At 40.3% G+C, this 27,823-nt stretch overlaps 1 protein-coding gene across 1 annotated transcript in view; it reads left to right on the top strand.

Annotated features, from left to right (window-relative positions):
• The window catches only part of AZIN1 (antizyme inhibitor 1), a 28,688-nt gene extending 3,643 nt beyond the window's left edge, over positions 1–25,045 (top strand). The window contains exons 2-12 of the mRNA XM_074146032.1: positions 2,421–2,558; positions 9,894–10,091; positions 12,200–12,373; positions 12,656–12,828; positions 16,433–16,567; positions 18,327–18,408; positions 19,444–19,518; positions 20,588–20,753; positions 21,314–21,432; positions 21,606–21,820; positions 22,466–25,045. Coding sequence (XP_074002133.1) covers positions 9,990–10,091; positions 12,200–12,373; positions 12,656–12,828; positions 16,433–16,567; positions 18,327–18,408; positions 19,444–19,518; positions 20,588–20,753; positions 21,314–21,432; positions 21,606–21,820; positions 22,466–22,577 — 1,353 coding nt within the window. The 5' untranslated portion in view covers positions 2,421–2,558; positions 9,894–9,989 and the 3' untranslated portion in view covers positions 22,578–25,045. The remainder of the gene's footprint in view (positions 1–2,420; positions 2,559–9,893; positions 10,092–12,199; positions 12,374–12,655; positions 12,829–16,432; positions 16,568–18,326; positions 18,409–19,443; positions 19,519–20,587; positions 20,754–21,313; positions 21,433–21,605; positions 21,821–22,465) is intronic.
• The last annotated feature ends 2,778 nt before the right edge of the window (positions 25,046–27,823 follow it).

Below are 27,823 nucleotides of genomic sequence, written 5' to 3'. Positions count from 1 at the left end.
GGATTTTTGGGGTTTGCTTCACGGATATTTCAGCTCAGGTCACTAAAGGGTCTCTTTCCAGAAATGGAGAGATGCGGTGGATCGTTTGTTTTTTTTTTTTTTCAAAAAAAAAAAAAAGAATCAGTGCCTGGTTTTGCAGGCCTGCCTGTATCAGACATGGGGAGCTGAGGGGGCTGGTGAGCTGGAAAGGGCCTGGCCCTGACTGGGTGGCTGGTGCTTATAGGGCTCACTGTGGGGATGCAGTTGTTCTGGCAAAAGTATGTGCTGTGGACGACTTGGGGGCTAATAATTTCTTTAGATGAGTGTTACTATTTAAGTATGAAGTACAGCATTGCTGGTGGAGCTGCAGTCAAGCTTCAGACATCTGCTAGTTGAGTATACTAACATGATATATCAATATGTGCGTATAGGTGTCACTGGAGTATTACAAGGCAAAACTGCCGTGTCGATTATTCCCATAACTCAAAGCTCACTGTTCAGCAAAGAATGCTTTTATACCTACTTTAAGACCCTTAAACAATGAACGCTTCATTGTGGCCGATCGCATGCACAATTTTTCTAAAACTGGGTTTGTCCGCATGGATTATGGGCATCTAATACACTTCTGCTTAAAATGGTAGTCCTGCTCTGCCACAGTACAGCAAACTAATTCTTTGTGCTTAAAGCAGAGTGAAATTACTATGATTTGAAAGGCTCAAATCGTACCATTTTCCTCTCCGAATATTTAATATCGGCAAACCTGCACAAAAGAGGGCGGTCAGACTATTTTCTATACATTTTTGTAGATCCTTCAGATAAATAATTCTCACTAAAAAGAAATTCTGAAGGGAAATTTAAACTCAGTGCAGCTCAAACTTGACTGTTGCTACAGAAAATGATTGGTTTTCATTGCAGCTCCAAGGAACTTTCACTGCACACTTCCCTCTTGGGGCATGTGACAATATTTATTGTAATAGTACTGCAGGTGGTATTTGCCTGAAACATGGCTTTTTAAGTTTTGCACCAAAGGTCATGTGGTCTCCCTAGAAGCACCTGTTTTTGATGACTTGTTTCACTGGGAAGTTAAACTTAATTTGTAATTGCTGGAAAATTTGTATGAGTTCTTGAGTATGATCAGAACAGCGCTATAAAATAGTACAGTTTATATACTATTTTTATATATGATAGTGCTATTAGTTAATTTTACAAAAGGAAAGTGTTGCTAGCTTTTAAAGCTGTTGTGTGCGTACTTAGAGAACTAAATGTTACTATCATCTTGCTTTAGTGGAAGAGAGGGATAAGATTAAATACACTGCATATACACTAATTCTAGCTGGCAGAATTTCTTAATATCTCAATTAATTTTGAAGCGCTGAGGTTTATTTTTAATATTATATGCTAGCTAATACTAATTTATATGGTAAAGCTGAAGAGATTGCTCTGTGAAGTTGCTGTGAAAGTTACCCTCAAGTTGCATTCACTCTGTAATTCAGTACTTTATAGAGTATACCACTTTTCTAATAGGAAGAATAAGCAGAAAAATACACTTCAGTAGTTTGCTTAACTGCAATGTGGTTAAAAAGATGATCATTTGGGTTAGGTGATTCCCAGAAGCCAGGTTTTTGTAGTCAGCACATGTAGGCTCATTTAAATAATAAGAGCAGTAAAGATTTATTTTTACAATAGGTTGGAACATTCCACGTTTCATGCCATAGACCACAGTGAATTTGTAGGAACTTTGTTGTGTGCTGGGTTTACACATGACCAGTTCTGTACTGTATTTAATTCCACAAAAATGACAGTTCCTTTTAGAAGTAATAACTTTTCAGCAGGGCTGGTTAATGTTTCTTTGACTGCTTTTTATGTTCATTGTACTGTTTTGTGTGATTGTTTTACCTTAATTTGAGTAAGCTAGCCTTGTACTTTTGTTCATATCTGGATTTGTCTGTATGGTGTTCAGTTTCACTATATAAAGCACTATTTTTCACACACATGCCATGTTCATTCGTAGCAGAGGAAGAAAGAACATGGCAAGGGAATTCTGAAATAGAAAGGTAGTGGGGAGGGGAAGAATCATAGTGGTTACAGGGTTAAAAACACTTCTGGGATGGTAGTCTGGTATTAAGGTGTTCTACCCTAAAGCAGGATCATGTGGAGCTCTTTGCCTTTACTTTTGAAAATCTTCCAGTTCAGACTATGAAAGATAAGTACAAACAAGCAGTTTCATGTGCCTAATTCATGTAGTTTAGCAGTTCTTTATACATCTGACTTGTTCTGGCTCAGAGTTTACATTTTCTCTTGTATTTATAAACTTCCACGGTGGGGTGTTGCAAACCTCCTTAAAAGCACTACTGAAAATGCATTTGTTACACATTTTAAGAAAAAGCTTTTATTTTGTTCTGGCTATGAAATTGACTTTAGTTATGCATTCTCTTCCACAGGGCAAAATCTCTGATCAAGTTTACAACTATCCAGAGGGCTTAGGAGAAGTGCTTTATAGAGAACAGTTCGACTTCAACGCTGAGCCACCTTGGGAACCTAGCTGATGATAGTAGGGTTCCATCTCCTAACTTGTCCATGTAAGTCTCCTTACAATCTCTTTTTTTTTTTTTTTTTATCTGTATGCAGGAGGATGAGCACTTCCCAGAAGTACAAACAGCATGTATTGACTTTTTGGTAAACAATTTAATTGTCTTGGTGTAGATGATCAGAATTTGAAAATGGTAGTGTGCCTATTATATGGGGCTTTCGTTCAAGGGAGGACTGTAATTTTTACTCAGTATTTTTCTCAGCAGCATTATCTGATGAGTTTGACACACATGTGCGAGTAAACTTTGTAAATAGGGTTATTTTTCTGAATTAGGGCTGTTGGCTGCATAAATCCTAAAATTAAATGCTGTAACTTCAGTCTCTCCGCAGTAACTGTGAAGTCACGAATTGGCACTGCATGACTGTTAACATCAAATCATGATTTGCTGAGTACTGTGTGATTTCTTATGGTATTTTATACTGAAATAGTTAAAACTTGCTATTGTAAACAGTAACTAATGCTGATCATGGAGGGTGTGCCTTCCCAAATGCCTGTCTCCATTATTTGCTAATTACTGTCCACTTCCACAAATAGTTGTAGTTGAGCTACAGTAGAATGTGGAATTCTGTGTTGGATGGAAATCATGTACCAATTATAAATGCCTTTACATTTTTAAGAGGCAAATAGTTACTAAAGAAAAACAAAGCCATGATAACTGAAAACAAATGAATGTGCGTGGCTGATCTTAAGGAGCACAGAAAACTGGAATGTGTGTGGTTATCCTGTTCTGTTAACATAAAACAATAGCTTTATGTGGTTTTAACAATAGCCTTAAATGTATTTGTAGTATCTGAGTTAAGCTGATTTTATCCACTGTTACTTTTTCCTGTTTAGCTGGAGGCATTTTCATTTGGCTTAGTACCTATAAATTATATAATGCTTTTTAATGTAGAACTTGAGTGAGAATGGTTAAGTGCATCTGAGCCAGGTACTTTCTAAAGACCACAGAGAGTCCAAATGCCAGTTGTGTTAGTATGTCTCCCAATATGGTACTTAATGTAGATGACCTTGTTCTTTGAAAATACTGCAGTAAAGGAGGCGCAGGATGAGCACGGTTTATCATGATTTCTAGTTTTAACTCCAGAGGTTATGTTCTTTTTGTTTTGTTTGAAACCTACTGAATTAACCACGTATATCTGGTTCTAGATAACTGCTCTATTCAAGTGAATACAGTTCACACTGAAAACTTTCTGAATATTGCTGTTATTTAGTAGGTGTCACGTGGTTTTCATAAGAAAAAGATCTGAGAAAATTGTTTCTCTTGTTCAGTTTGTGAGTTTCAGCTTGCTCTTTTAGGTAGGTGGAACTATTGCATGACATTTTGCACTTCAGTAGGAATAAAGAAGTAGAAAGATAGGAAAGGCAGAAGAATTGTTAGGGGAGAGTGAATAAAGTATAAAATCTTAAGATACTATAAGTGCACTTTAGTTTCTGAAACTGTTTGAAGGAGTTTTGGCTTTTACTGAAGTTTTTCTCTTTTTGAGAAAGCTGCTCTGGTACCTTCATTGAGATTCTTTGTCTAACTGGTACGCTGACGTATTGTGACAAATAGTGCAAGGTATAGCTTGTCCTAGAATGGAATTGCCACTAGACTTGCTGTATTTGTAGCTGAATGTTCAGATGATCTGTGTGTTTTGATCTTGGATCTGTTATGTGTTCAGTAATAATATACTGTACTCAATTATAAGTAGCTCAATATTGAATGTGGTGGTGCTGTAGGTAGGAGTAGTCTGCAAGTAAATCTTTACCTGTTCCAGTGTGCTGAAGCACAGGTAATTGCCTCAAACACAGCTAAGATGTGAGCCAGCTAAGTGGTAGTTTGAGTCCTGTTCAACTTGCAAATTGATTTAATGGGACAAAAAGGCCAATCGAGCTTTTAAATATAATTATTAATATAATGTTCCAGTGGAACTCAAAAATCTGTCTGAAGGTGTACTTACATTCCCATTAAACTTGCTTCCTTTCTCTCCCTCCCACTTTTGTCCTTGTATTACACCGGCCAAGGAAGAACTTGGGATTTAGTTCTGTCTTGCTTTTCAAGCTCTGACTTCCTGAGCAGTGTGGCAACTGTGGTCTGAAGTATTGCTGCTTTGAAAGTCTGTTCTATTTATTGCCACATCTGATCGGAAATGGAAAGAATTAGCGATGGAAATCTAATCTATTAACAAACCCTGTCTATGCCAAGTGGAAGCGGTAGTTATCTGGACTGGCTAGCCTTTAAAGCTCTCTTGACTTTGTCTAAATGGGACTGAGTGGCAATCACGGAACAGGAGGGCTGGGGAGTCAATGGGAAGGCCAAATATTAGTATTGACCAAGTAAGAGGATAGGATAGGGAAGTAACTGCTTCTTCTGTTCATGAAAGAGAAGTGCAGGTATGGTACCACAGAAGTACACATGCGCTTACAAGAGTTTTTCTATCTTACTGGCTTTGAATAATGTATTCAAACCTCAAGAAAACAGAAGGAGGTTCTTGAATGCATGGTTCCTGTAGAAGATGTCAGATGGGGCATTTTTTTTTAGTATCTCCCCCCCTTCACTCGCTTACTTCAGTGGAGATGCTCTTGTTAAGTTGCTCATTTAACTGTGTGGAATAGTCCTGAGAGAATGGTAGGATGCAACTAACCTCAGATGTACAGGTGGTCAGTTCGCTATGACCCTCAGTGGATTTGTACGGAGAGGCAGCTTGGGTAACACAAAATATCTGCTGCCATTGTGAATAGACACCTGCTTCAGCGTTTCTGTCAGTTGGTTAGTGGCTGCATTCAGCTAACTGAGTGGTAAGGCTGTAAGCTGGTGAAATGGCATCTTGGAATATTTTTTTAAAAGGTACTTCCATTATAGATAGGCATTTCCTGCACCGAGAACAGAGGACTCGTGTTTCTACTCTTCCAGTATACCTTTCTGTACTTAATTGCCAATATTAGTGACAAAATGCTTCTACTTTTTTGATCTGTTACCCATGAAGAACCAGTATTGGAAGGAATGCAAGATGAATGTATTTTACCTGTTATGATTTTTGCATCAGCATAATTGTTAATCTCATAAATATTTATTTTGCTTAATAAGACAGGTAGTTGAAAGGCATTAATGGGAGCCTGTTTCATTTACAGAGACTTTGTTCTTTGCAGAGGAAGTTTTTAATGAAAGAACCAAACCTCAAGGAGGTGTTTTTTTCAGACCAAACAATATGTACTTCTGACAATGTAAAGAAAAAAAAATTGAAAATGATGTTTGTTACAGATGCTTGCGTATGACAAGTGTGTGTTTAGTTAGTCACTTTTCAGAGCATTTTAGTTTTCTTCTATTCCAGATGTCTGCATTAATTGCAGTGTTTAAATATGTAAACTTACAAGATAAAAGTTCTTCATCTGGAAAGTCATTGTGTTAAACCCTAAAGAGCCTGAGGATGTAATGCTTACTTCAAAGAAAGCAATTGCATGCCTACGTAGAAGTCTCATACTGCTTGACAGCTTTTGTTTGCCCTAAAATATATGTCCTGGAGCATTGTGCAGACTAACATTTCAGGTGGTAAAACGGGTGGTGTTACCACACTAAGTCTGTCAAATCATGACTTGCAGCAAGTCACCACTTCCAGCAAGGACTGAACTCTGTGCTGTAATGATTTCTGACTCATTTTACAGGCATAGAAGTTGTTTTAAACCATTCTCTTGATTTCCTCCTGCGTGTATTCATTTGATCTTTCCCAAATTTTACCATTGATTCTCCTCCCCCCTCAGGATGGGGGCCAGTTAGAACAGAGTACGGTTATAGCACAGTCCCAAACCCTACTGCAGGTATTAACCCCTTAAAGAAACATTTCTCAAGTGTGCACTGGTTTTGCTGTAGCAGTGCTGGTAGGAATTTCAGTTCTCTCTTTGTAGAATATTCTTCCGATCTTGTTATCAACAAGACTGAAAAGATGCCATTTCTTCCAGAGCAGGAGAAATCGGAGTGGAGACGAATGGGCTGTGACTCTGAGGACAGAAGTTGATAGGCTAATGTTAGCTTTTTTTACTAGATTAATTTTGCTAAATGAAAAAGCTTAGATGTCACAGACATGCTTAGAAAAAAAAAAATTGCTGTTAAGCAGCCTGGGAGAGGTTATTGTAGGTGTTTTATGGCTTACTGCAAGCTATTTTAAGTCTGTCCTAGCATGGATTCCTTTTCATCCCTGCCTCTTTGACTGTAAGATGCTTTTGGATAAATGAACTACAAGAGACAATGTCGGTTTTAGGAAATGATCTTCATCAAAGCTAACAAGAAGCTCTTGGCTGCCTGGATAATCCTTGCTGTTATTCAGAGCTGATGTGCTCAATTAGTTGAGTAAAACACAAATGTCTTTACTTTTTTTTTTTTTAAGAAGCAGCCTGCTCATCTGAAACTAATACACTTATTTTTGCTCTCAGACGTACATTTTTCTTAAGATCTTTGACTTAAGACTTAGCTTTCACTTAATCTGCTCGCTTCCCAGATAAATGTTCTTTTTGTTTCTGTTGTTTTTGGGGTGTTAGTGGTAAAGAGACCTCTTCCCCAACATTAAAAAACCTTTCCTTTAGGAGTACTACAAAACTAGCTTAAATCTACTCCCATGTAACTCAGATGAATGCCAAGACTTGAAGAAAAAAAGCTAGCTGTCCTTTAGATCAAGCTTCTTCACCTGAAATGAGGCACAAGCAATTAGCCTGCAGGGGTGTGTGTGTGACTGAGTCTTAAAATCCATCCAGTGCTGAGAAGGGCTCCGCTGGGTGTGCAGAGACCTCCCAGCAGGGCAGGTCGGGGCAGGGGGGTGCATTCACTCAGTGGAAGGGACTCTTGACCATCTGCACACTTTAGAGGGCACGAAGTGGCTTGTAGTACCAAAAAAAAAACCAAAACCAAAAACTACCCAACAAACCACTGAAACTTTAAAATCTAGCTAAGTAGTACCTTTGTGTATACAGTAAATCCTTAAAATGCTTTAGTTCTGTCTTCATCGTGTGCTTATAATCAGAAACACGGTTTGTCCAATTTAAATAAACAAAAAGCAGCTCAGATACGAGGCTTCTGCCAGCCCCAGTCGCTTCTCATGTGCATTCAGTTGCGGGTACTTACAGTATTTACTGGGATGTGAGTGAGGAGGGAGGAAAGAGGAACTGGGATCACACAAACTCATCTTCTACAGAGTTACTGTGTCAAAATGTTGCCGCTGAGCTCCGTTGAACTTTTTCTGAAGTCCCAGCACAGTTCAATTGAGTCCTAAAAGATGTTATGGATTTAGATGAGGCATAAAACATGTTTGTCTTCTGTGTCACAGAAGTATTACAAAACTTGTGGTTTTTGAACGGTTAGTAGATCTACGTTTGAATAATCTGCTGAAAATGGAAATCACTTTGCTGTTGCATGTTCAGCATGGTTGTTTATTACTCTTCTCTTTGGGTAGTATTTTTCTTGCAAGAAGACAATAGAAGAGCTGTTATTGTAGAAGAAAAGTTTAATGTGTTTTACACAGCCAGCAAATTCCTAATGATGCATAAAGTGCTTTAGAACTTAGTTAAGCATTAGGCTGTTTAAGTCATAATATAAAGAAATTATACTAAAAGAATTCAATTCTGCTGTTAGCTTTTTTTCTTCTTTTGATCTTCATGTTTTGAATAGTCCAGAACTATATAAAATTTTCAGTAAAATGCTAATGCCAGAATTTCTTTCTGGGAACCCAAACCAAACCCTTTTTGTTACTCTGCTCCTGGAAATCATGGATATTTTATGAAAGTGAACATGTTGAGGACTTTGTACTAGTCAGCTAGAAAATCTGATGAAGTACCTGTACCCTGCAGAGGGTGACAGTAGCTACCTAAACATGACTGCGGTCTTCATTTTCGTTTCACTGATTCGAAGTCCAGCTTGGTTCACAAGCTTGTCGTTTTTGTTTGGTGCTGTGCTTTTCAAAGGATTTTAGCTATTGCTCACAAAATTAAAACTGAGACTGACTGAAAACGTTTCTCCTGGTTATTAAAGTGTCTACCACCTAGTCATTGTTTCTATAATTGTCATTTACTTAAATCCTTACATCAATGTGATAATTATCTCGCTCTTTCATGATTTAGATTTTCAGGATTTACTTAAGCATATGACTGACTTGCTGTACGTGTGAGACAAGTATGTTCTTACCCAGCGTACTTGTCTTTATCATTCAACTTCTCAATATAACTGAAAATTCTTGCTGCCGCTGAGTTAAATTCACCTGACAGTTACTGTTTCTCTTAAGAAACATAGGTGGCATACTTGAGTTATGCAGAAAACATACAAAACTCTTGCTGGCTCACTTGCCTGTTATCGGGTGTAATGACAAGCAGGAGCAACTGCTGCTTGGTTGTCTTAGTATTAGCTTGAGCAAAAGTAACTTTGTTCATATTCGTTAACTAAACTTATGTTGTAAATTGTGGAATTTTTTTTTTTTCTGACCGTAGAGGGGTGGTGGAAGGAACATGAGACAGTTAATACCATGGCCTTGGGACCATTTAAAGCCAAAATTATCTTCTTAGCTTTTAGAGTCTTAGTGAAGCATTGTTTTCTTTGGCTGCAATGTTTCTGGTTTCTATCAACACTTCTAATTAGAAAAATAATTTTGTTATTTTAAAGCCAAGTACAGGTGCCTGAAGAAAATAATCTTTTTTTTTTTTTGTAAATACTATGCAACTTCTGTTGTGATGTTAGAAAAAGTCTGGGGTGTTCATGTAAAGAAGAATCTTCTGAACAAACTAAATGTTTAGCAAATACAGTGTGTGAAGGCAATGGTTATAAATGAGCATCTAAACAAAAACCAGAATGTTTAACACAAATATGTGAATCTTAACAAATATCAGTGCTAACATTTAATCAATAAACTACAAGTTTTCTTTAACAAATTCAGAAATGTTGTATGACAGGCAATCTTCCAGTTGCATATTTGAATACTAATGCCCTTTAAGATGCTATACTTAAGAATAGCTGAGCTGAGGTGTTTGTACAATTATGCTACACTTGCAGTATTTCTGTAGTTTGCATAAGCTCAGCACAGATCAGTGTGCATACAGGCTGGGACGCTTCTCAAGACCGGACCTGCATCAGTGGTTTCCTACTCCTCTTTCAGTATCAAATTTAAAAGATGCATCTTCTATTTTATTCTTGGTTTCAGTAGAATTGCACTATCCTTAGCCCTGGCAAACGGAAGGTGGACAGAGCAAAAAAAAAAAATACTTGATTTTTGTGGAGAGAGAGTGTGTGTGTTACTGTTTGTAATTTTTAAATAGTGGCATAGTATGCTTTGTGCCTCTCTTCTCATTGATTTATGTTTTCTTTGCACAGTTTGTTGCATAATTTAAGGACCCGGATATAAGGCTTGGAAGCCCATCCCTTGTGTTTCTTGGTTTATGACTGTCGGCTTTGTGGAATACGGCTGAGATGAAAGGATTTCTTGAGGATGCAAATTACTCCATTGGCCTGTTGGATGAAGGAGCAACTCTTGCAGATGTTATTGACAACTGTATTTATGAACATACTCATGTAAGTTTTACAAGTTTTCCAAATCTCCTGGTTTAGAACTCTTAAGTCTTCAAAGTAGGTCAAGGTATTTAGCACTGATGAGCTGACAGCAATAGAGGAACAGTCGGCTAAAACTCACCTTATAAAGTAGTTTCCTCTTCTAATTCTACTTCTTTGCTGTTTATTTGCCTCAAGCTGAATTCTGTTGGGGAAATTTGGGCAACAATCGTTACCTCCCTCAGTGTGGCTAGTAAGAAACTAATCTTGCTGATGTAATTAAATACAGGTTCCCATCTCATTGTTTCAAGAGATTTTATTGTCAGTGGGGTTTGGACCAGCAACCTGAAATTGAGCAAGTGGATATTGCTGAGTTAGAAACTTGTTTTTGCTCTTTCCCTAAAAATATACCAAAGTTTAGACGAATGTGTGTGCTGAGCCAGTTTAAAGCTATGTTTAAAATTTCTGTGGTTGACCATGGTTATATGGTTATACATTCTCCTGTTAGCCTTCCCTCTGTTGGAAGCATGGATATAAGCATATTGTGAGGTGCTACCTTCTTTCTTTCAAGAAAATAAACTGGTCTAAAAGCTATTAAGCTTTAGCAATCTAGTGGAAATGAACAAATAATTCTGTGTGTACAGTAATAGTTTTATTGAATAAGGCTTCACTCAGTTCTTAGGAGGCAGGAAGATGTTGTAGTCTCTGTTTTATAGACAAGACTGTAGAAAGAAAGAGTGGTTGTTTTTTGGTTTTTTTTTTTTAAAAAAAAGGTTTTGTTAAGCAAATACTGTATCCTTAATATGCCATACCTATGAGTTGTTCACTTTTCCTTTGGTTTAGCAAAAATAATGTTCAAATGCAAGTGCTCAACTGTAGTACAGCAAAACAGCTAAATCCCATGGCCTTCTGAACGCAGGCGTAGGATTCCCAAATCCTGATTCCTAATATTCTTTTTCTGTCTAGCAAATAAATAGGTAAACTACTGGCAACATGTCATGTCTCCAACCACTGGCTGGCTCACAGAGGATAGCTGCCTCCTGCTGCTTTCATTTACTCCTTTAGCTCAAGGGGTAGAGGCCTGTGCCATGGATCTAAAGCTCCAGATCCCATTCCTGCTGGTGACCCGTACAGGGGGTCAGTATGCTTCCACCCGATGGAATTTCTCTTTGTGTTTTTTAAACAGAAATAAAGACATTGTATACAATAAGCCACAACATAGTTTCATATCTGCGAAAGTCAACTGCTAGAATTAACATTTGATGTACAGTCTTAATTCGGCTTGATCATATATTTTGTGATGGTCTTTAAATGATAGAGTAGGCCATTCGTTTACAGGAATTTTACTGAGTGCACATTATAAACAATTATAGAATGATCTGTTTGGATTTTGATTCACTACGTCCACATCATGACTTGATATCGAGAAAGACTATGGTAACAGATGCACAAGGGGGACTGGTAACAGTTTCCACAAAAAGTGCCTGTGCATTTTCTGGAAGATTATGCACTTGATTCTGCAACCTTAATGCACTGAATTTAGTTCTTAAAATTCTGTTTGAACTTTGTGCTTCGCAAGATGTGAACAGTCTCAAACTTGACTTCCTGAATTAAAATACTATCAAACAAATTTTCAGTAAAATAAGCTGTTAGCTAGATGTTAAAATAATGGTAGTGCATTAGATTTTATTCCTTGTATAATAAGCTATAAATTATGTTGAGACTGTGGAAGCTTTCATCCCAGTGAATTTTCTTCTTCCAAAAAGTTGCAGACTTCTGAAAATGCAAAGTTGGAAGAGATTTATAACCTATTCTGTATTTTTAGATTAAAATCAGCATTTGCCATTTAAGTAGCATCTCTTGTTCAGGAATCTCAGAATATTGTCTAAATAGCAACCATAATATCTCTGAAGTGGTAGGTATTCCTTTTAATTTTTATTGTGTTTTAAACTAGCTCAAATTGCTAGGTGAAAGTGAAAACGAGGATTGTTCAAGGTCAAACCTAAAAATTAATAGCAGGGTGAAAAAAATGTACATAATCCTTTAAGACTTAGTTTCATGGGCTATTTTATGTTTTGACAGCAAACCCACAATTTCAGATGTTTTATTTTCCTGTTTTTCCTTTTGTTTAGAGTGGGAAAAGAGCATTTTTTGTTGGTGACCTTGGAAAGCTTGTAAAGAAGAACACCCAATGGCAGAACGTGATGGCACCAATAAAACCATTTTATCCTGTAAGATGCAATTCTACTCCAGGTGTACTCGAAATCTTGGGAACCCTTGGTGTTGGATTTGCATGTTCCAGTAAAGTAAGTTTTTGTTTTCTCTGTATGTATGTGACTTTATTTTTTTCCATCTGTCTGCTATTTTAAAATTGGCTTTTTTTGTGTGAAGTGCCATGGTTATATATAATACAATTTAAATTGTGAACTGTTGTGTAACTGGCTGTTGCAAATCTAACAGCACTGGAGAGTTTTCTCTTTAATATATTTGACTATTTAGTTCAGTGCTAGAGCACATCTAGTAACAATTCAGTGAAGACAGTGCAGTGGACTGTATGTCAAACTCTGGTATGCTTCTCTTTTTTTCAGTCTGAAATGGCATTGGTGCAAGACCTGGGCATTTCTCCTGAAAACATGATATATACGAATCCTTGCAAGCAAGCTTCTCAGATAAAGTATGCAGCAAAAGCTGGGATAAACATTATGACTTGTGACAATGATATTGAGCTGAAGAAAATTGCACGTAACCATCCAAATGCTAAGTAAGTGTCAAAATTCTGGTTTTGCTTTTTATGTGGTGGAAACTCAATTTTGCCTGTATTCTGGGTTGTTTGAGTTGCAAGCAAGGTACATGGCTTCTTTAATACAATTCACTTGTACCTATTTTTCTGTTCTCTGATGTCTCTGTTTAAGGTAGCCTTTTTGCAACTTTTTACCTTCTGGGTCTCAGCTTCCTAATACGATAGCAAGGCCCTTGTTTTGGGAGAAATCTTGCATTTTGATTTCACAAGGCAACCTTAATGAAAAGGTTTCAGTGATTAAACTTCAGAAGCCTGTCACCTCGTCACGTGCAAGTACATCTTCCTCCTGCTCTGTTGCAGCTGCAGTGTTTTCTTTCAGGGTGTTCAACTGAAGCCACTAATAATCCAAACAGAAGCCAGGGCTGAGTCTATCAGCAAATAAACAAGTGCATTGGGTCCCATCTAGGTCTTGGGTGTGCTCTGCAGGTTTATTAAATGTGCCTACAGGTATTTCCCTACTGTTCAAACACTAAGAAATTCAACTCCAGTTCTATTTTTTTTTTTAGTCACGTCGGTGTTGGCCCAGACACCTTCTGTAGAGAAGTGATCAAAGCTGACGTTCTTGTTGCTGAATATGAGAATTTTATTGTTGCCAATGTATCGTGGTCCCTTTTGGACTGATAGGTGCCCATGTCATTAAGTGTCATATCCCTCACATAGGGATACTTTGGCTGTGGGCCATGTCTTTAAGAAATTTGGAGTTGGAGCAGTAGTGAATGTTACAGTGCTTTCCACTGATTATTGAGGTGTAGCTTCCCACAAACATCAGAGCGCACTAAGAAACTGAATTCCTGATGTCCTTACAAAGCCCTTGGTTCTAGACAGTCCTTATTAAAGCATCATGTCTTCTCCCAAAACTGTGGCCATAGTTGTAGAATTGGGAAGATTCTTCTGAGGTTGGTATCTGAAGACTCTGCTCATCCCACCTGGTTGTTTGGTTGTGGTTTTTTTTTTTGACTACATCAAGAGTTAATATTGTTGTTGCTAGTGATTACACTTCCTCCTCGTGGAAGCCTGTCAGTGCTTCACATACTGGAGAATACTTCCTGTGCAAATAATGTTATCTATGATAAATAATTTTTTGTGTAAAACCTTGGCCTTGACATACTCCATACGTTTGAAAGCCTTAGCAATGCTAAAGCTGTCTCTCAATCATTGGTGTTTTACCAGTATCACTGTGGGGTTTTTTTGCAGTGTTTTGTTAGTTTTAACATTGATTTATTTCCTTGAGTCTAACAGACTCTTCTAGAAAACGTCTATCATAACATCCACAACAAAAGTTAGGCTGCAAATTTTTCTTGAGCCAAAGAAATCGTAAAGCAGGGAGACAGAATGAAGGAGTTTCATGGGCTGGAGAAAAACAACATAAACTCTTCATTTCTTTTCAAGGATCTCATAGTCTAATATATGAAAAAGTTCCTTTATATCAAGGACAAGAAACTCAATTTCTATGAAAGAACTGCGGTTTGCCACCTAAGTTTTCTAGAAACCTGATCTCCAGCTCTCCTATTGGTGGAGATTTGTTTGCTTGTTTTATTAGAATTCTCTTATTCAGGTCATTAAAACTTGGATGCTGAAAGTGACAACTATGAATTTTCCTTTCTCTTCCTTGGCATAACTTCGATAAGTCAAAGCCTTTATATAGCCTTGTTCTTCCTGTGTATGGTTGTTATAGCAAGGTTGTCCTTGTGTGGATGAAGCTACACAAAGAGCTACACTCTGGCTAAGGAAAACTGCTTAGATAGCTGTAATTCTCCTTCTCACTTTCTGAAAGTTCTTTTAACTTTCTGCACTGAACTCGGTAATGGATGGATCTCTTCTTATAATTGATGTTTCTGCCTTTGGAAGCCTTAGTAACTTGAATGGTTGTAAATTTTTAAGGAGGAGAAATGTCAGAAAGGAGCATTTATTATTCTGCTTCTTTATACCTTTGGATTTTGCTACACAAAGTTAAACTGCTACGGTTGCTGGTGTCCTGAGAGCTCCAGTAAGAGTCGTGGTTGTTATAATTATCAATGCTTCCTTAAAAATAAACAAAATCCAAACACCAAACACACGTCAACCTCTAGCCCTGCATTAACTGGCTGAAACCCAGGAAGAAGGATCCTGCTAGATTTCTAGAAATCACTGAATTCTTTCTCTGGTTTTGCACTAGAAAAATATCTTGACTAACTTACAATGCTGCCATAACAATTCATTAATAAAATCTAACATTGTATGTAGTCTTTAAGAAACAGCTTTGTGTAATCTTAATATGAAGTTACAAACAATAGTAACATGAATTTTGATTTTTCTAATATTTTAAAGAATTTAACTGTTAACACTTTTTTGTTACATTTAGTACTCTTTCAAGATGTTTTACAAAATATTGTTTGACTACAAATTTACTGAACAGAAGTGTCTGTGCTAGTGGAGCAACAGGAAGCAAGAGGCTAGTCAGTTTCTCAAGCAGTATAAATTACAATTAACAAGGATTGCTGAGCAACCTGTGAGAATTTAGGTATTTTTCCTCTTTTAAAATACACTTTAAAAACATGGTGAAACATTTGGAAAGGTCTTCTAGAAGTCAGGGTAGCTGTTGGCCAACACATTTTGTAGTGGCTAGGCTAAGTTTTGCTTGTTTCATGTCTTGAGAGGAACTATCTCACTCTGAGATATTTTATCACTTTTATCACTTACACTCTCCACCTTGGTTAACTGTAATGTGCTCTCTGTGTGTATGTCATGACACAACTTGTGTTTAGTTCACTACATGGCAAATTAATTGATCTTTATTGGGGGGTGGGGGAGGAGGAAGTGGCTTTCTTAGCGGACAGCAGTTTGAATTTCTGAGTTTTGGGGTTGTACGTCTAGAGGTTTTGATGCAAACATGCCTTTGCCACTCAAGTGTTACTGCAGTGCAGCAAACCTTCAGTTTGGCAAACCTCTGCAGTTTGCCAAACCGACCCAGAATGACGCTTTGACTGGAGGGAGGAAGCTGTCTCACTGCCTAAGGCTGTATGAGATGGTACTCATTGCCTCCCTGCTCCACAAGTCCCCTGGAAAAAGGAGCAGGGAATGGACTGACACCCTCACCCCATCCCCAGTCTGTGTGCTCAGCCAGGAGGGCAGATGGAGGGCTGGGGCCAGGCCTCAATGTGTCAGCCTGGTGTTCTCCAGATGCTAATAACCAAATCTGGGAGATGACTGACTGAAGGGGAATCTCCACACTCTCCTCTTGGCTAGAAAGGAGGACAGAGATGGGAAATACAGTCTTAATGGCTTTATGAAAAAGTATATTTTATTAGAAGGTAACATTCTCTTTTATTACAGCACTCAACAGACTCTTGGTGCTACAAAAGAGTCTTAGTTGCTGCATTTCGAAATCCCTTGTCCTTGTTGGCTCCATGTTTTAGCCCCTAATTGCTAGTTTTTTCTCTGTACAGGATTGTTTTTATTAGGTTGACTCATCCATCGATGGAGCTGGAGTACTGACAACATAATCAACACACTTCTGACAGTCTTCAGGCTTCACATGTGCTGATGATGTAAACCAACTGCCCCAATCATCTTCCCCTTCTCTTAGGCTCTTACTGCACATTGCCACAGAAGACATTACTGCTGATGAGGAGACGAATATGAAGTTTGGCACCACCCTGAAGAACTGTAGGCACCTCATGGAATGTGCTAAGGAGTTGGGAGTCCAAATAATTGGTGTTAAGTGAGTAACTTTATTGTTCTCTGCTGGCTGAGCAGATGTTTATATGATGTACTTGAGACTAAGAATACAAAAGAATTTTTTTTCCCCTTTGGCACTGTTTTACAAGGGGTTTTAAAGAAAAAAGAAAAAACACCCAAAACTTCTGGATTTGCTTGCATGCAAGCTCCAATATCCAAGCAAAAGCTAGTATGAAACAAACTATTACAGATATCAAAGCAATTTGAAGTAAAGGATCAGAAATCCTTCTGTCAGCATAAAAGCAAAGTTCAGAAGCTTCTCCAATTTTCAAGCTATACTCTTGGACTTCTGTGGTAACCGGATTTGTATTTTTCAAGTAATCAACAGTGTAACAGACAAGCGCTTGTACAGCATGGGATAGCTTGGGCAGACTTTGTGAACAAGATGAACATGGGGTTGGATTTGGGAAGTGTTAGGCCCTATGGCACTCTTTAATCATATCAAGATAAAACGCTGAGATGAGTTTTTGACTTGCAGATGGCAGGAATGAATCCTAGTGTTCTGAGAGCTTCCAAATGATCTGTGGTATTTTAATTTGAAGCTTGACACAAAGATTTTAGTACACGGAGGAAAAAATGCATGCACAAGTCTTTGTTCTGTCTACCTTCAGCTATTAATGTATCACATGCTCATGAATGTTTTAAGAAGGCAACCAGACAGGTAAAAGAGAGTGGGTCATCAATGCAGTAAAAATAGTATTTAAAATGGATTTAAACCACAATTGTTTTGGTATAAATCTGATGTTAAACTTAAGTATAAACATACTATAATTGTTACAAATGACAAATGTATTTAAACATAAGATGATACTACTGAGAAAATGTACCTCATATAATGGCTAAAGTAACTTTAACAAAAATCACATGACTTTTTTTTGCATTTTGTTTATTAAAAAAAAATAATTAAAAATCCGTATGCAGATTACCTTTTCTTGGTCATTCCATAAAGAAGTGATTAGACTTGGAGTAGAGAGCATCATGGCTCAGATGGGTATGTGTATGGTCTGTCCAGAACCAGCAGACTATCCTAATCTTTAGGAAGCCCATGGGAACGATGCTGCTTGTTTTAGCACCCCAGTTACTACCAGTATCACAGCACTACTTAAACCCTTTGGACAAGGAACCAGAGGGGATTCAGGAGCATTGATCAATGCTTCTCTGCTTCTGATGACCTCACCAGCCTGTTCAGCCTTGCTATGAAACTAGGACCCGGCCTGGGGTGAAGAGGCTTCAGAACGTGGTGGCAGTGGGACACGCCTCTCCTCACCTTCTTCCAGATGTTGGAGAGAATAGGGAATGTGCACATACAGCCCTAGCTTTGAGAAGGAAACTGGGTGGCCCAGGAGAAAGGGTGTACAGGCCAAGGCAACACAAGGTAGGGTAAGAGAGGGGAGGCTGTGCAGGTACTGTGTTAGCGCTGGACCCACTGAAGAACAAATTTTAACCACTTTGATGGCAAAGACTGAAAGGTTCAGTAAATCTGTTTTTGTTTCTTAAAGACAAGAATATTATAGGACATTCTTAGCGTTAAGAGCAAGACAAGCCTCGAGTACAGATCTAATGCAATAGAAGGCAATAATCTTCTGGGCTTAGTCTTTGTGCAGTTACTGTATTATCATGCAAGCTTGTTTTGAGCCACCTGGGAATGAACTGCTTCCATTGCTGTTCTACATAGCGAGACAGTTTGCTTGGTCTGAAAGCTGCACAGTTCAGTGTATCAACTGTGTTTTTATTTCTTTCAGATTTCATGTTTCAAGCTCTTGCAAGGAACTGCAATCATACATTCATGCTATCTCTGATGCTCGGTGTGTGTTTGACATGGCTGTAAGTAGATACATACACACATACAATTGCTACATACTAACAAACCAAGTACCTTATTGCCAAAATATATCAATGCAGGAAATGAAGCTTTTAGTGAGGGCCTAAATACTCCATTGTGAGATGTGTGGTTAGAGGTAAAACAAACTTTATGATGCTAATTGTGGACAAAGGTTAATGAATACTGTCCCACTGATAGGCAGTAGCCTTATATGCTATTTTCAAATAAAAAAATTAGTTTTCCACTTTTGGTAAAGGCTTTTTGAAATTAAAATCTCAGTCCTGCAAATACACAGTTGACACTTTTAAGTTATATTAAAATACTAAGTGTTTGTGTACTGACACTTATTGTGACATAACCACTAACTTGATATATGTGATTTCTGAGATTATTACCTAACCATTATAAGAAATAAAGGTGTTACATGGAGGGAGGGGATATCTAAATTTGGATGAAGAGGCATGGATTTGATGACTCGTGTGAGTCTTACATGTTCTATGTGTATTTCTCATATTGCAAAATTTGAAATTCTCTTCTCTGAATATCTATCTTCCTATAAATGAGAAGCTCGTAAACTAAATAGAGAAGACTGCCAATCTTTTTACTCTTATTACTTCAATTAGTGCATTTACGTGACTAGTAACTCACTCATCTTTGTGCAAATTCATTGTAGCAGTCCTGTCACGTAAGCCCTGTCCAAAAGACTTGCATTATCCATATTTGTAAATTCCAAAAAATTTCTTTTGTCAGAATGCACCACTCTGTTCAGCAAATATTGTCTGAGTATAACAAATGCCACAAGATGGGAGTTGATGTGGCTGTTGGACTTCTACTTGAGATTTGTCTCTTCTTTTTTGCCTCTATTGCCATCCCAACGCTATACTAACTTCATGATGCTCTTAGTCCCTCACAAGACATACTTTGCTAAATATGCTTAGAAGTATGAGTACGTAGAAAACAACCACAGTAAGGAGCAACAAAAAATAATTTCACAGTCACAGTTGTCCATGTGCTTATGTTCTGCCTCTGCGTTTTAGGAAGAATTTGGCTTTAAGATGAACATGTTGGATATTGGTGGTGGCTTCACAGGTTCAGAACTTCAGCTGGAAGAGGTAAATATATTGGAAGCTGAAACTCTAATTTTGAGTTAAGAAGTTGAAGTGTTTAACATTCAAACTGCGACTAACATTGATAGCTGAAACCTATTCTCTAAATTCCATGTTCAACTGTAATTCATAAGATGCAAATAATTGGGTTTATATTCTTTATCATTGGTAATGTAATCAGTCCTTGGAGGGAGGTGATCACTATTCTTTAACGCTTACTTAAGCATGTTGCAGATTAAATTACTGTCCCAAACCACCTTAACGTACTAATTCAGGTTTTTTGGCAGTTCACTGTTGTCCAACTGGTTACTCTTGTGTGGTTTGGGCCAGGATTGCTCTGCATCATTTGGGTCCTAAACCATATTGCTACTGCATGAACATTTCTGGTACTTTGCTTTAGAACTGAAGACTAAAGGTCTTGCTTTTATCTTTGCTTTGGCTAGCCTTAAATAAAACTCTTAATACTGATTTGGCCTAAATGGGATCTTTAGTGTGCAGTAGCACGTAAAACAGAATAATAACAACCTGTTTACACTGTTAGGTTGTCTTAAAGACAAACTCCTTCGGTGTAGGACAGTTAAAGTGATTCAATGAAAAGTTACTAACAACAACCAGGTCTTTTCTTTCTTGGTTTTAACTGTTCTGTTACTTGTCCAAAATACTTGTTAACCCTCAAATATCTGGCTTAAGATTTGAGCATCAGCGTTAAATAATGCAGGCCTTTTCCTTGTTCTTCTGGACTCATGTAATTTTTACATTATCTGTTGTACTGAACAAACTTCGAAATTATTTGTGCAGTCTTGAGTGTACCACAACTGGAACTTTGGCTGTGAGGAGGGACTGGGTAGTGCTCAGACTCAAGGTACTCAGTCTTCAGTGTTCAGCAGAATGACCCATTTTCTTAAACACTTCTGTAAACTTTGGGCCTCTGGTAAGAGCACGTGTTGGAGAACAAAGGAACGGAGTAAGCTTTTGGTGTGCTTACTGGAACTGTTGCCAACTGAAAGTGTGTGTGTATGTGCTAGACACACAAGCTGAGTTTCATTGATCTTACCTCTTGACTTGAATTCCCTAGGTTAATAACGTCATCAGGCCGTTGCTGGATGTCTACTTTCCTAAGGAATCTGGTGTTAATGTGATTGCAGAGCCTGGATGTTACTACGTTTCATCTGCGTTTACACTAGCGGTTAACATCATTGCAAAGAAGGCTGTCGAGTATGATAAACTTCTTCCTTCTGGAGGTAAGGGTCGTATTTGTCTTTTATGTGTTGTGAATCAGTACAGACAACTGCCTGCTTTCAGTCAGGACAAAACTAGCTTGTCTCAGGATATATTTAATACATTCCCTTATGCTTGCACTGTCATCTGCCTTTGGGGTTCTGGCCATATGTTATCTATGTATCTCACTTTCTTTGTTACATTTCTGTGGCACTTCTTCTTTCCTCAATAAATTTGACTTTTCTCAATGGTTAAACCTATATTGGGTGCTTTACAGGAGGTTCTGTATTAGAAGAACACAGAAAAATATAGTGTAGAGCAAGCTGCTTCTCTGCTAAAGTAGAAATTGGATTTATATCCTTAACAGTGATTTTACTGGAAGTATTAATTTTATTAAGCCTCACACTTAATGTTACAACTGAATTTATAATCTGGTCTCGTACAGATTACTCTGCTCATAATTTTCCCATTCCAGTATATATGGAACCCCCTTGTCAGGAGAAGGCAGTTGACTTAAGTTAGATTGCAAAAGGACTACTTATGACAAAAAATGCATGCAAGATGACTTCTTTTTTACTTCCAGTGGAGCAAACCAGGAATGAGGATGAACCAGTATTTACCTATTACATAAATGATGGTGTTTATGGTTCTTTTGCAAGTAAATTGTCTGAGAAACTGAATACTATCCCAGAGGTTCACAAGGTGAGTCCTTCTATAATCTTCAGAGATAGTCCTTACTCTTACATTTTTATATTTATTTAACACTTCACATGTATATAATTACATATTTTAAAATAAAATTATCCTTATGTATATTTGAAAATGTTCTTATTTCATAAACTAAAGCCTGAATTACCTGAATCATTTCCATGTAGAAATACAAGGAAGATGAGCCTCTGTTTGCAAGCAGCCTTTGGGGTCCATCCTGTGATGAGCTCGATCAAATTGTGGAAAACTGTCTTCTTCCCGAGTTGAGCGTTGGAGATTGGCTGATCTTTGATAATATGGGTTCTGGTACCTTAGGTGAACAGTCTACCTTTAACGACTATCAGAGGCCACTGATTTACTACATGATGTCTTTCAGTGACTGGTAAGAAAATTCTCTTGATAGTGGCAAGATAGTTTTCGCTTCTTTCAAGAGCGTACACTTACAGCCAAATGTAAATGATACTTGATGGCAAATACAGGAAGATGCAACTGAGCACAAGAGTGTGCCTTTTTAGGGTTTTTTTGGTTGCTTTTTTTTTTACTATTCTGTCTTACTTTGCTAAGACTAACTTGAGAGCTATGATAAAATGCTTACTTTTGCTTAAGGGTTGCCAAAGGAAAGCAAAACACCTGGTGTGGCCTAAGTTTAGTGGTAGTCACTGCTGAGTAGTAGCCTTTTACTGCTTGACATCAGCTGTTGAGGTTTCCTAGCATTCGTAATTGCAACTTGCCTACAGTATTAGCACCATCATAGGCAGGAAGGGCAGTGATGCTGTTGTGGTGGTGACGAGAGTTGGGTAACCTGTTCCAATACAGAGGCAGCCAAGGCCCTGCGCTTCTGCCAGTGGAGAATCGTGTCCTTTCTGCGTCTGCCAAGCACTTGTGTAGCTGATTCTCCCTTCTGCTGAGACCGGGGCCAACCTACCCAGGGGCAGCAAAGCCCAAACGCTATATTTGAGGCTGGTTTCTGATTATGAAATTGTATACAAAAGCACCTTATTACAACTCTGATCCTTTTCTGCTGCAGGGATGAGATGCAAGATGCTGGAATTGCTTCAGACACATTGATGAAGAACTTCTTCTTTGTGCCTTCTTGCATTCAGCTGAGCCCGGAAGACCGCTTTTCCACTGCAGCTTAAACAGGCATTAACGCTTCATTTAGACCTGCAGTTGCAAGTCTGTAGTTTGTCTGGTCAACATTCCAGTGTGGAAGAAATGGAACAATCTTGAATTCAATTCATTCTCTTCAAAACTTGAAAAAGTAGTAATAGCTAATGGGGACCAGGCAAAACAAGCTACAGCTACAATTCATTGGGGGGTGGGAGGGTTAGATAATGGTGTCCAAATTTAAAATCAAGTTCATTCAACCCCTGAGCGTTTAAATATGCAACAAAATGGATGACTTAGTGGAGATGGAAACCCATCACTTGGGTTCTTCAACAGTTTACATACAAGTACACAGTTTTTATACTAAGGATTCCTGTTAGAAAAGTCTTGTAAAGTTATTGTCTTTCGCCCAGATATATCAAATGTCAGTGGGAGACCAGTGTGACTTCATTAGATGTTTAGTGTATTTAGAATGTGTAAATTTGTGCTTTGAACTGTAGTTTAATAAATGTAAAATTGCATCATAGTATTTGTTGTATTTGCCCCTTGATGTATCCCTTGTATGATTGCAATAAAACTTTGTGTAGATTTTACTGTTTTTCAGGCTAACTTTGGGAGGGGCTAGGCAGAAGAGGTAGCTATAAGATAGATGTGTTTGTTTTCAGAAGCCTTCTTTTCTCTAGCCCATTATTTCAGCTTTGTATGAAACCATTAAATAATTCAAGCTTGATAAACTTGTATGAACCAAAAGTCATCTAAGTTCCTGGAAGGCTAAAAGGCAATTTTTGGTGTTTTTTTTTTTTTAGAGTATGACCTTAGATTCGGTTTTTAACACCAAACCTGCAATAGATATAGATGTACACAGAGGGGGGTAGTTTTTAGCTGGTGTGCATGTAGTGCCCCCGAGGCAGCACAGGTTAGTGCAGCTCTGCCAGTTGTCACAGAACCTTTAACTCTTGATTATTTTTTTTTTTTAAAATGTTGTTTATGGAAGAGTCTAGCTTTTGACTGCAGCTAGTTCTGTCTAGCGCTGACTCCGAAGAGAAGGGCTACACAAGTCTTCAGAAACATCAGTGCTGTCTTGCGCTGGACTTTATCTATGTATATGCATGAAGCAAAGGTAAAGCACACTCCTGGAAGTGCATATGCCAGCTGCACTGAGGAACCGCAACGGCTGAAACTGTTCAGAGGGTTCCTTTATTGTGTTACTGGAACCCCTTGATTTCTTCAAGGTCGTTTTCTTACTTTCTCATTTTAGCTTCCCCTGCTTGAGAACTCAGGGGAGGAGGAGAAAGGGGAGTCAGGGCTTTGAAATGGTGCATTGAGTTCTGGATCCTGCACAGGGGACTGTTTTCAACTCTTTAGTTGGAGGTAAAATTTCTTATCTTTTGATTGCCAGTATATTTTATGTGAATGAACGACAGCTGGTAGGAAATCTTAACTTCAGGCTGTGTGAAGCAAAAAATTTGTAAAACCTGAACTTTTACTTGAAAGTAAAGAAAATTCTCAATTTGGACTCCACTTGTCAGAACAGTTTGACAGCCCAGCTAAAAGAGGTACAAAATGGCTTATGTTCTGAAGATAGAGCCTAAGAAATATTTATTACTGGTATTAAATATGGAAGTAGGAAAGGGAGTAAATAATAATAGTGGGAAAGCTGTTTTGGTTGTGTGGGTGTGTGGTGTGTGTGGTTTTTTTGTTTTTTTTTTTTTCCATCCCCGTGTTTCAAGAAGTGATATGTGCTTCAGTCTACCCGTTGAGGTCTTGTCTGCAGACAAAACATAGGCTGCTGCATGGGTTTTGACTAAATACAAATTGCACTTGCCTAAGATAAGTTAACAGGATTCTGTTACGCAGGCTTAAGGAGAGGTGTTTTGTTTTTAATGTTAACTTACAGATCAGTTGCAAAAAAATTCCTCTACAAATGATACAGTGGTCAGAGCAGAGAGATTGATTGTACTTGAGGACAGTTTGCCGTTAAACACAACCGGGAGTTTGAACACAGTATGTATTTCAATTTGAATTGCTAAGTGTCGCTCTCGACACTGTAATTGTAACTCAGAATTTTACTGAAAATAGAAAAGCTGTATGGTTTCTATACAGCGCTCAGAAGGGATGCAGCCCTGTCATGCTCAGCAGGTGTCTGCAGCTCCTCTTGTTGACAGAGGCCGCTGCTCCTGCAGCCCTGCTGGCAGGGAGAGCTGCAGTAGCTGGAATTTCTTTGCTACTGATCTATGCACAGAGTGTTTCAGTGTGTAATACGATTTCTCATGGTGCACGCCGGACACATCCCACCTGCTTTGGCCTGAACCGCTTCCCCGGTGCGGCCCTTCAGCCTGCATACCATTTCCCAAGGAAGATCCAGGGCCGTAACCCCAGGCAGCGCTATGTTCCTAGTGGTGCTAATTACTCCTCGGGAAGGGGAGAAAACAATTCTGCCTTTTCCTTGTGTGTCTAAGCAGCTGTGCAACTGGCTCAAAATAAAAGTCGGTGCCCTGGATCCACCATTGGACGTGTTACCACTTCATCTGTACTCTTTACTGCTGCTTTTTTGGGGGGGCAGTGGAGTAGTCCGCTAATGTGTTTCATAGTAAGCTTATACAGATTTGAACCCTGCTGCTTTTTTTTTTTTTAAATTCATTAAAAGATCCAAAACTAAACAGAAGCAGATACTTTAAAAGATGGAGCGTGCAGTGAAAATACTTACCTCTTCGGGAAAAAAACCCTGTTTTTAGTGCCTGGTGGCTGGGTAACTGCCCGCTAATCTTGCTGACCAGCTTTGCTCTGCTCTCCCGCTCAGACCACAGGGGACTGTGCCTTTGGAGGCGAGGAGCAGAGTGGAGGTGCTCTTGGGGCTTTCCCAAGGCCTCGGGCAACAGCTGAAAAGCAAATAGAGCCCTGTGGAGAAGTTGCAGCAAGGCCCTGGTGCTGCTACTCGCAGGAGGGTCTCTGCCTGTCCCCCCGAGAGGCAGCCCTGGGTGCTGGCTGCACCCGCCCAACGCTGCAAGAAGTCAGGAGAAGCAGCAGGGTATGTCCTGAAGATGGTTTGTCTCGACTGGTCTGACCATAACTGAAGGAGAAGGTAATTTCTGTGACTGTCAGAGTCCCCTGGTTCATGCACTGCAGGAAGGTGTTGGATGATGCGCGTTTAACTTCTCCTTGCCGCGGAAGCACCGTGCTGACTGCGCCTGCTTGCTCCTTCTCTGAACCCTTATTTCCTCCCTTGATTAAAATTCAAAATTTCAAGTAAGTAATGGCATGTAACTCACTACCAGGATTTTCTGTTTATTGTTTTAATAAGTGATGCGAGTCGTGTGCCCCAAGTGCTTGCCCTGGGGGTTAGGGAAAAGCGTGATCCCACCGACGGGTGCCATTCTCCACCGCTGCGGGGAGCGGGTTTGTTTGCAGAGCTGGCTCCAAGGGAAGGTGGGTGAAGATCTTTTTTTAATCCAGGACCATGGGGCTGTTCCCCAGGAGCTGGACAAAGGCTCCTGTCCACTCTGCAGACCGGGGAGACGGTGGGAGCAGCAGCAGTGCGAGAATGGTGTGGAGCTCCCCCCCCCCCCAAATTATGGTCCCTATCCTTGGAATAACGAGCTTCTTCTCACTTTATGTTTTAATCTCTTAGTCTTTAATCTGAATTAGGGGCGTTAATAGGCTTACCCTGTCAGCTACGTGGGACAAAGCTAATTGCGCTTGTCAGCCTGACTCAGAAAAGAGCAGCTTTCGGGGAGGTGGCAGCAGGAGCTGGTTCCCGCTGCCTTCAGCCCACCTCCTCATCATCTCTGCACCCAGAGCCAGCAGCCTGCGGTTACGGGTAGGTCTCTCTCCGAAGACTGTATCTTGCCATCGTAGTGTGTTTGAGCGAGTACCTGTGTGATTTTTAGACCCTGATTGTATATTTTGCTCAATTACCCAGTCTCTTGAACATGCCATCCGTTCCTAGGGCATCCCAGTCGGCGCAGGGCGGGCGAGTGGAGCTCCCTGCCGGCCGCAGCTCCCATTCGGGAGCTGCGGCCGGCAGGGAGCTCCACTCGCCCGCCCTGCGCCGGCCACCTTCCTGAAGAACCAGAGCTTGAAGCCTGAGGGTTCAAAATCTTCCCCTTCCACCTAGGGATGGGGACTGGCCTACCCCTGCTGGTACCGTGTCTCCCAGGTGGCAGAGAGAGGCTGGGACGCAGGACCCCGGGGGGCTCCCACACGCCACATCCCCATTAAAAGTTTGAATTTCAACAAACTGCTTCTCTTTTCCAACAAGTTCCCAGCCAGCTCTAGGTCCTGGGGCACAGGCATTGAGGGGAAGGCTGAGGAGCAAAGACATCTCCTTCTCCAGCTGCCCTTGACCCCGAGGTGCTCGCAGTTGCCCACTCCTCTGCCTCAGTTGCCACCCCGCAGGCTGCCTGGCCCCAGGCGAGTTGCCCTGGCAGGGTTTCAAGGCCGATGCTGGCAGCAGCCACAACACCCTCCATGTCCCTCCTGCGGGAGAAGGACTGGGACCCACCGGCCACCCCACCCAGCGTCCCCATCACGGGCTGTACCGGGGTGAGTGATGGCAGCTGGGTGACAGTGGGGACAAGAAGAAAAGACATCCCTCGGCATCGTGATGGTCCCGGGATGTTTTTTTGCCGGGCTGGGAGGTATAACGGAGGCGGGGGCTGCCATGCTGTTTGAAGGCTGCACCGTCCCCCCTGGGTTCGGGTTTCCTTTCTCTCCCCTCAGCAGCCGCTGGCCCGTGTTGCTGGCAGCCGGCCCTGCCCGCGTGGCAGCCACGGGCGCCCGCCGAGCCCCGGAGCCATCCCATCCCTCCCTGCCTGCGGAGCCAGCGGCAGCCGGGCCTCACCTCCCTTAACCCCGCCAGCCTAAATCACTGCAGCCGAAATTTTCCACTGGAGACGCGTGTGAGACCAGAATAGGTTTCCAGGGTGTTTTTTCTCTCTCCCCCCCCCCCCCCCCCAGCTAGCTAGAGGAAAGCCAGAGAATGCTTCGGAATGTTTGCTTTTAAAACATCCTCCAGACGGCTTCAGGGCGTCCCCGTTGCAGGGGCAGCCCCGCGGGGGAGAGCCCCTCGGGCTCCAGGGTGCCAGGCTGGGGGTGCCAGCCCCCCCTGCTCCCCCAACAGCCCCAGCCCTTCGGCGCTCGGGGCCGGCGAGCTGAGCGCCACCCAGCCACCACCCAGTTTTTCCAGGGCGCTGCCGGGGCTGGGCTGGATCCTGCGAGGACGTGGGCTGGCGGCGGAGGGCTGGGCTGCCAGGGGCAGGGGACGGGCAGGAACAGAAGA

The sequence above is a fragment of the Numenius arquata genome, chromosome 3 (assembly GCF_964106895.1).
Source record: "Numenius arquata chromosome 3, bNumArq3.hap1.1, whole genome shotgun sequence".
Lineage (NCBI taxonomy): Eukaryota > Metazoa > Chordata > Aves > Charadriiformes > Scolopacidae > Numenius > Numenius arquata.
Note: the sequence above shows the minus strand (reverse complement) of the source record. Positions and strands in the feature narration are given on the sequence as shown.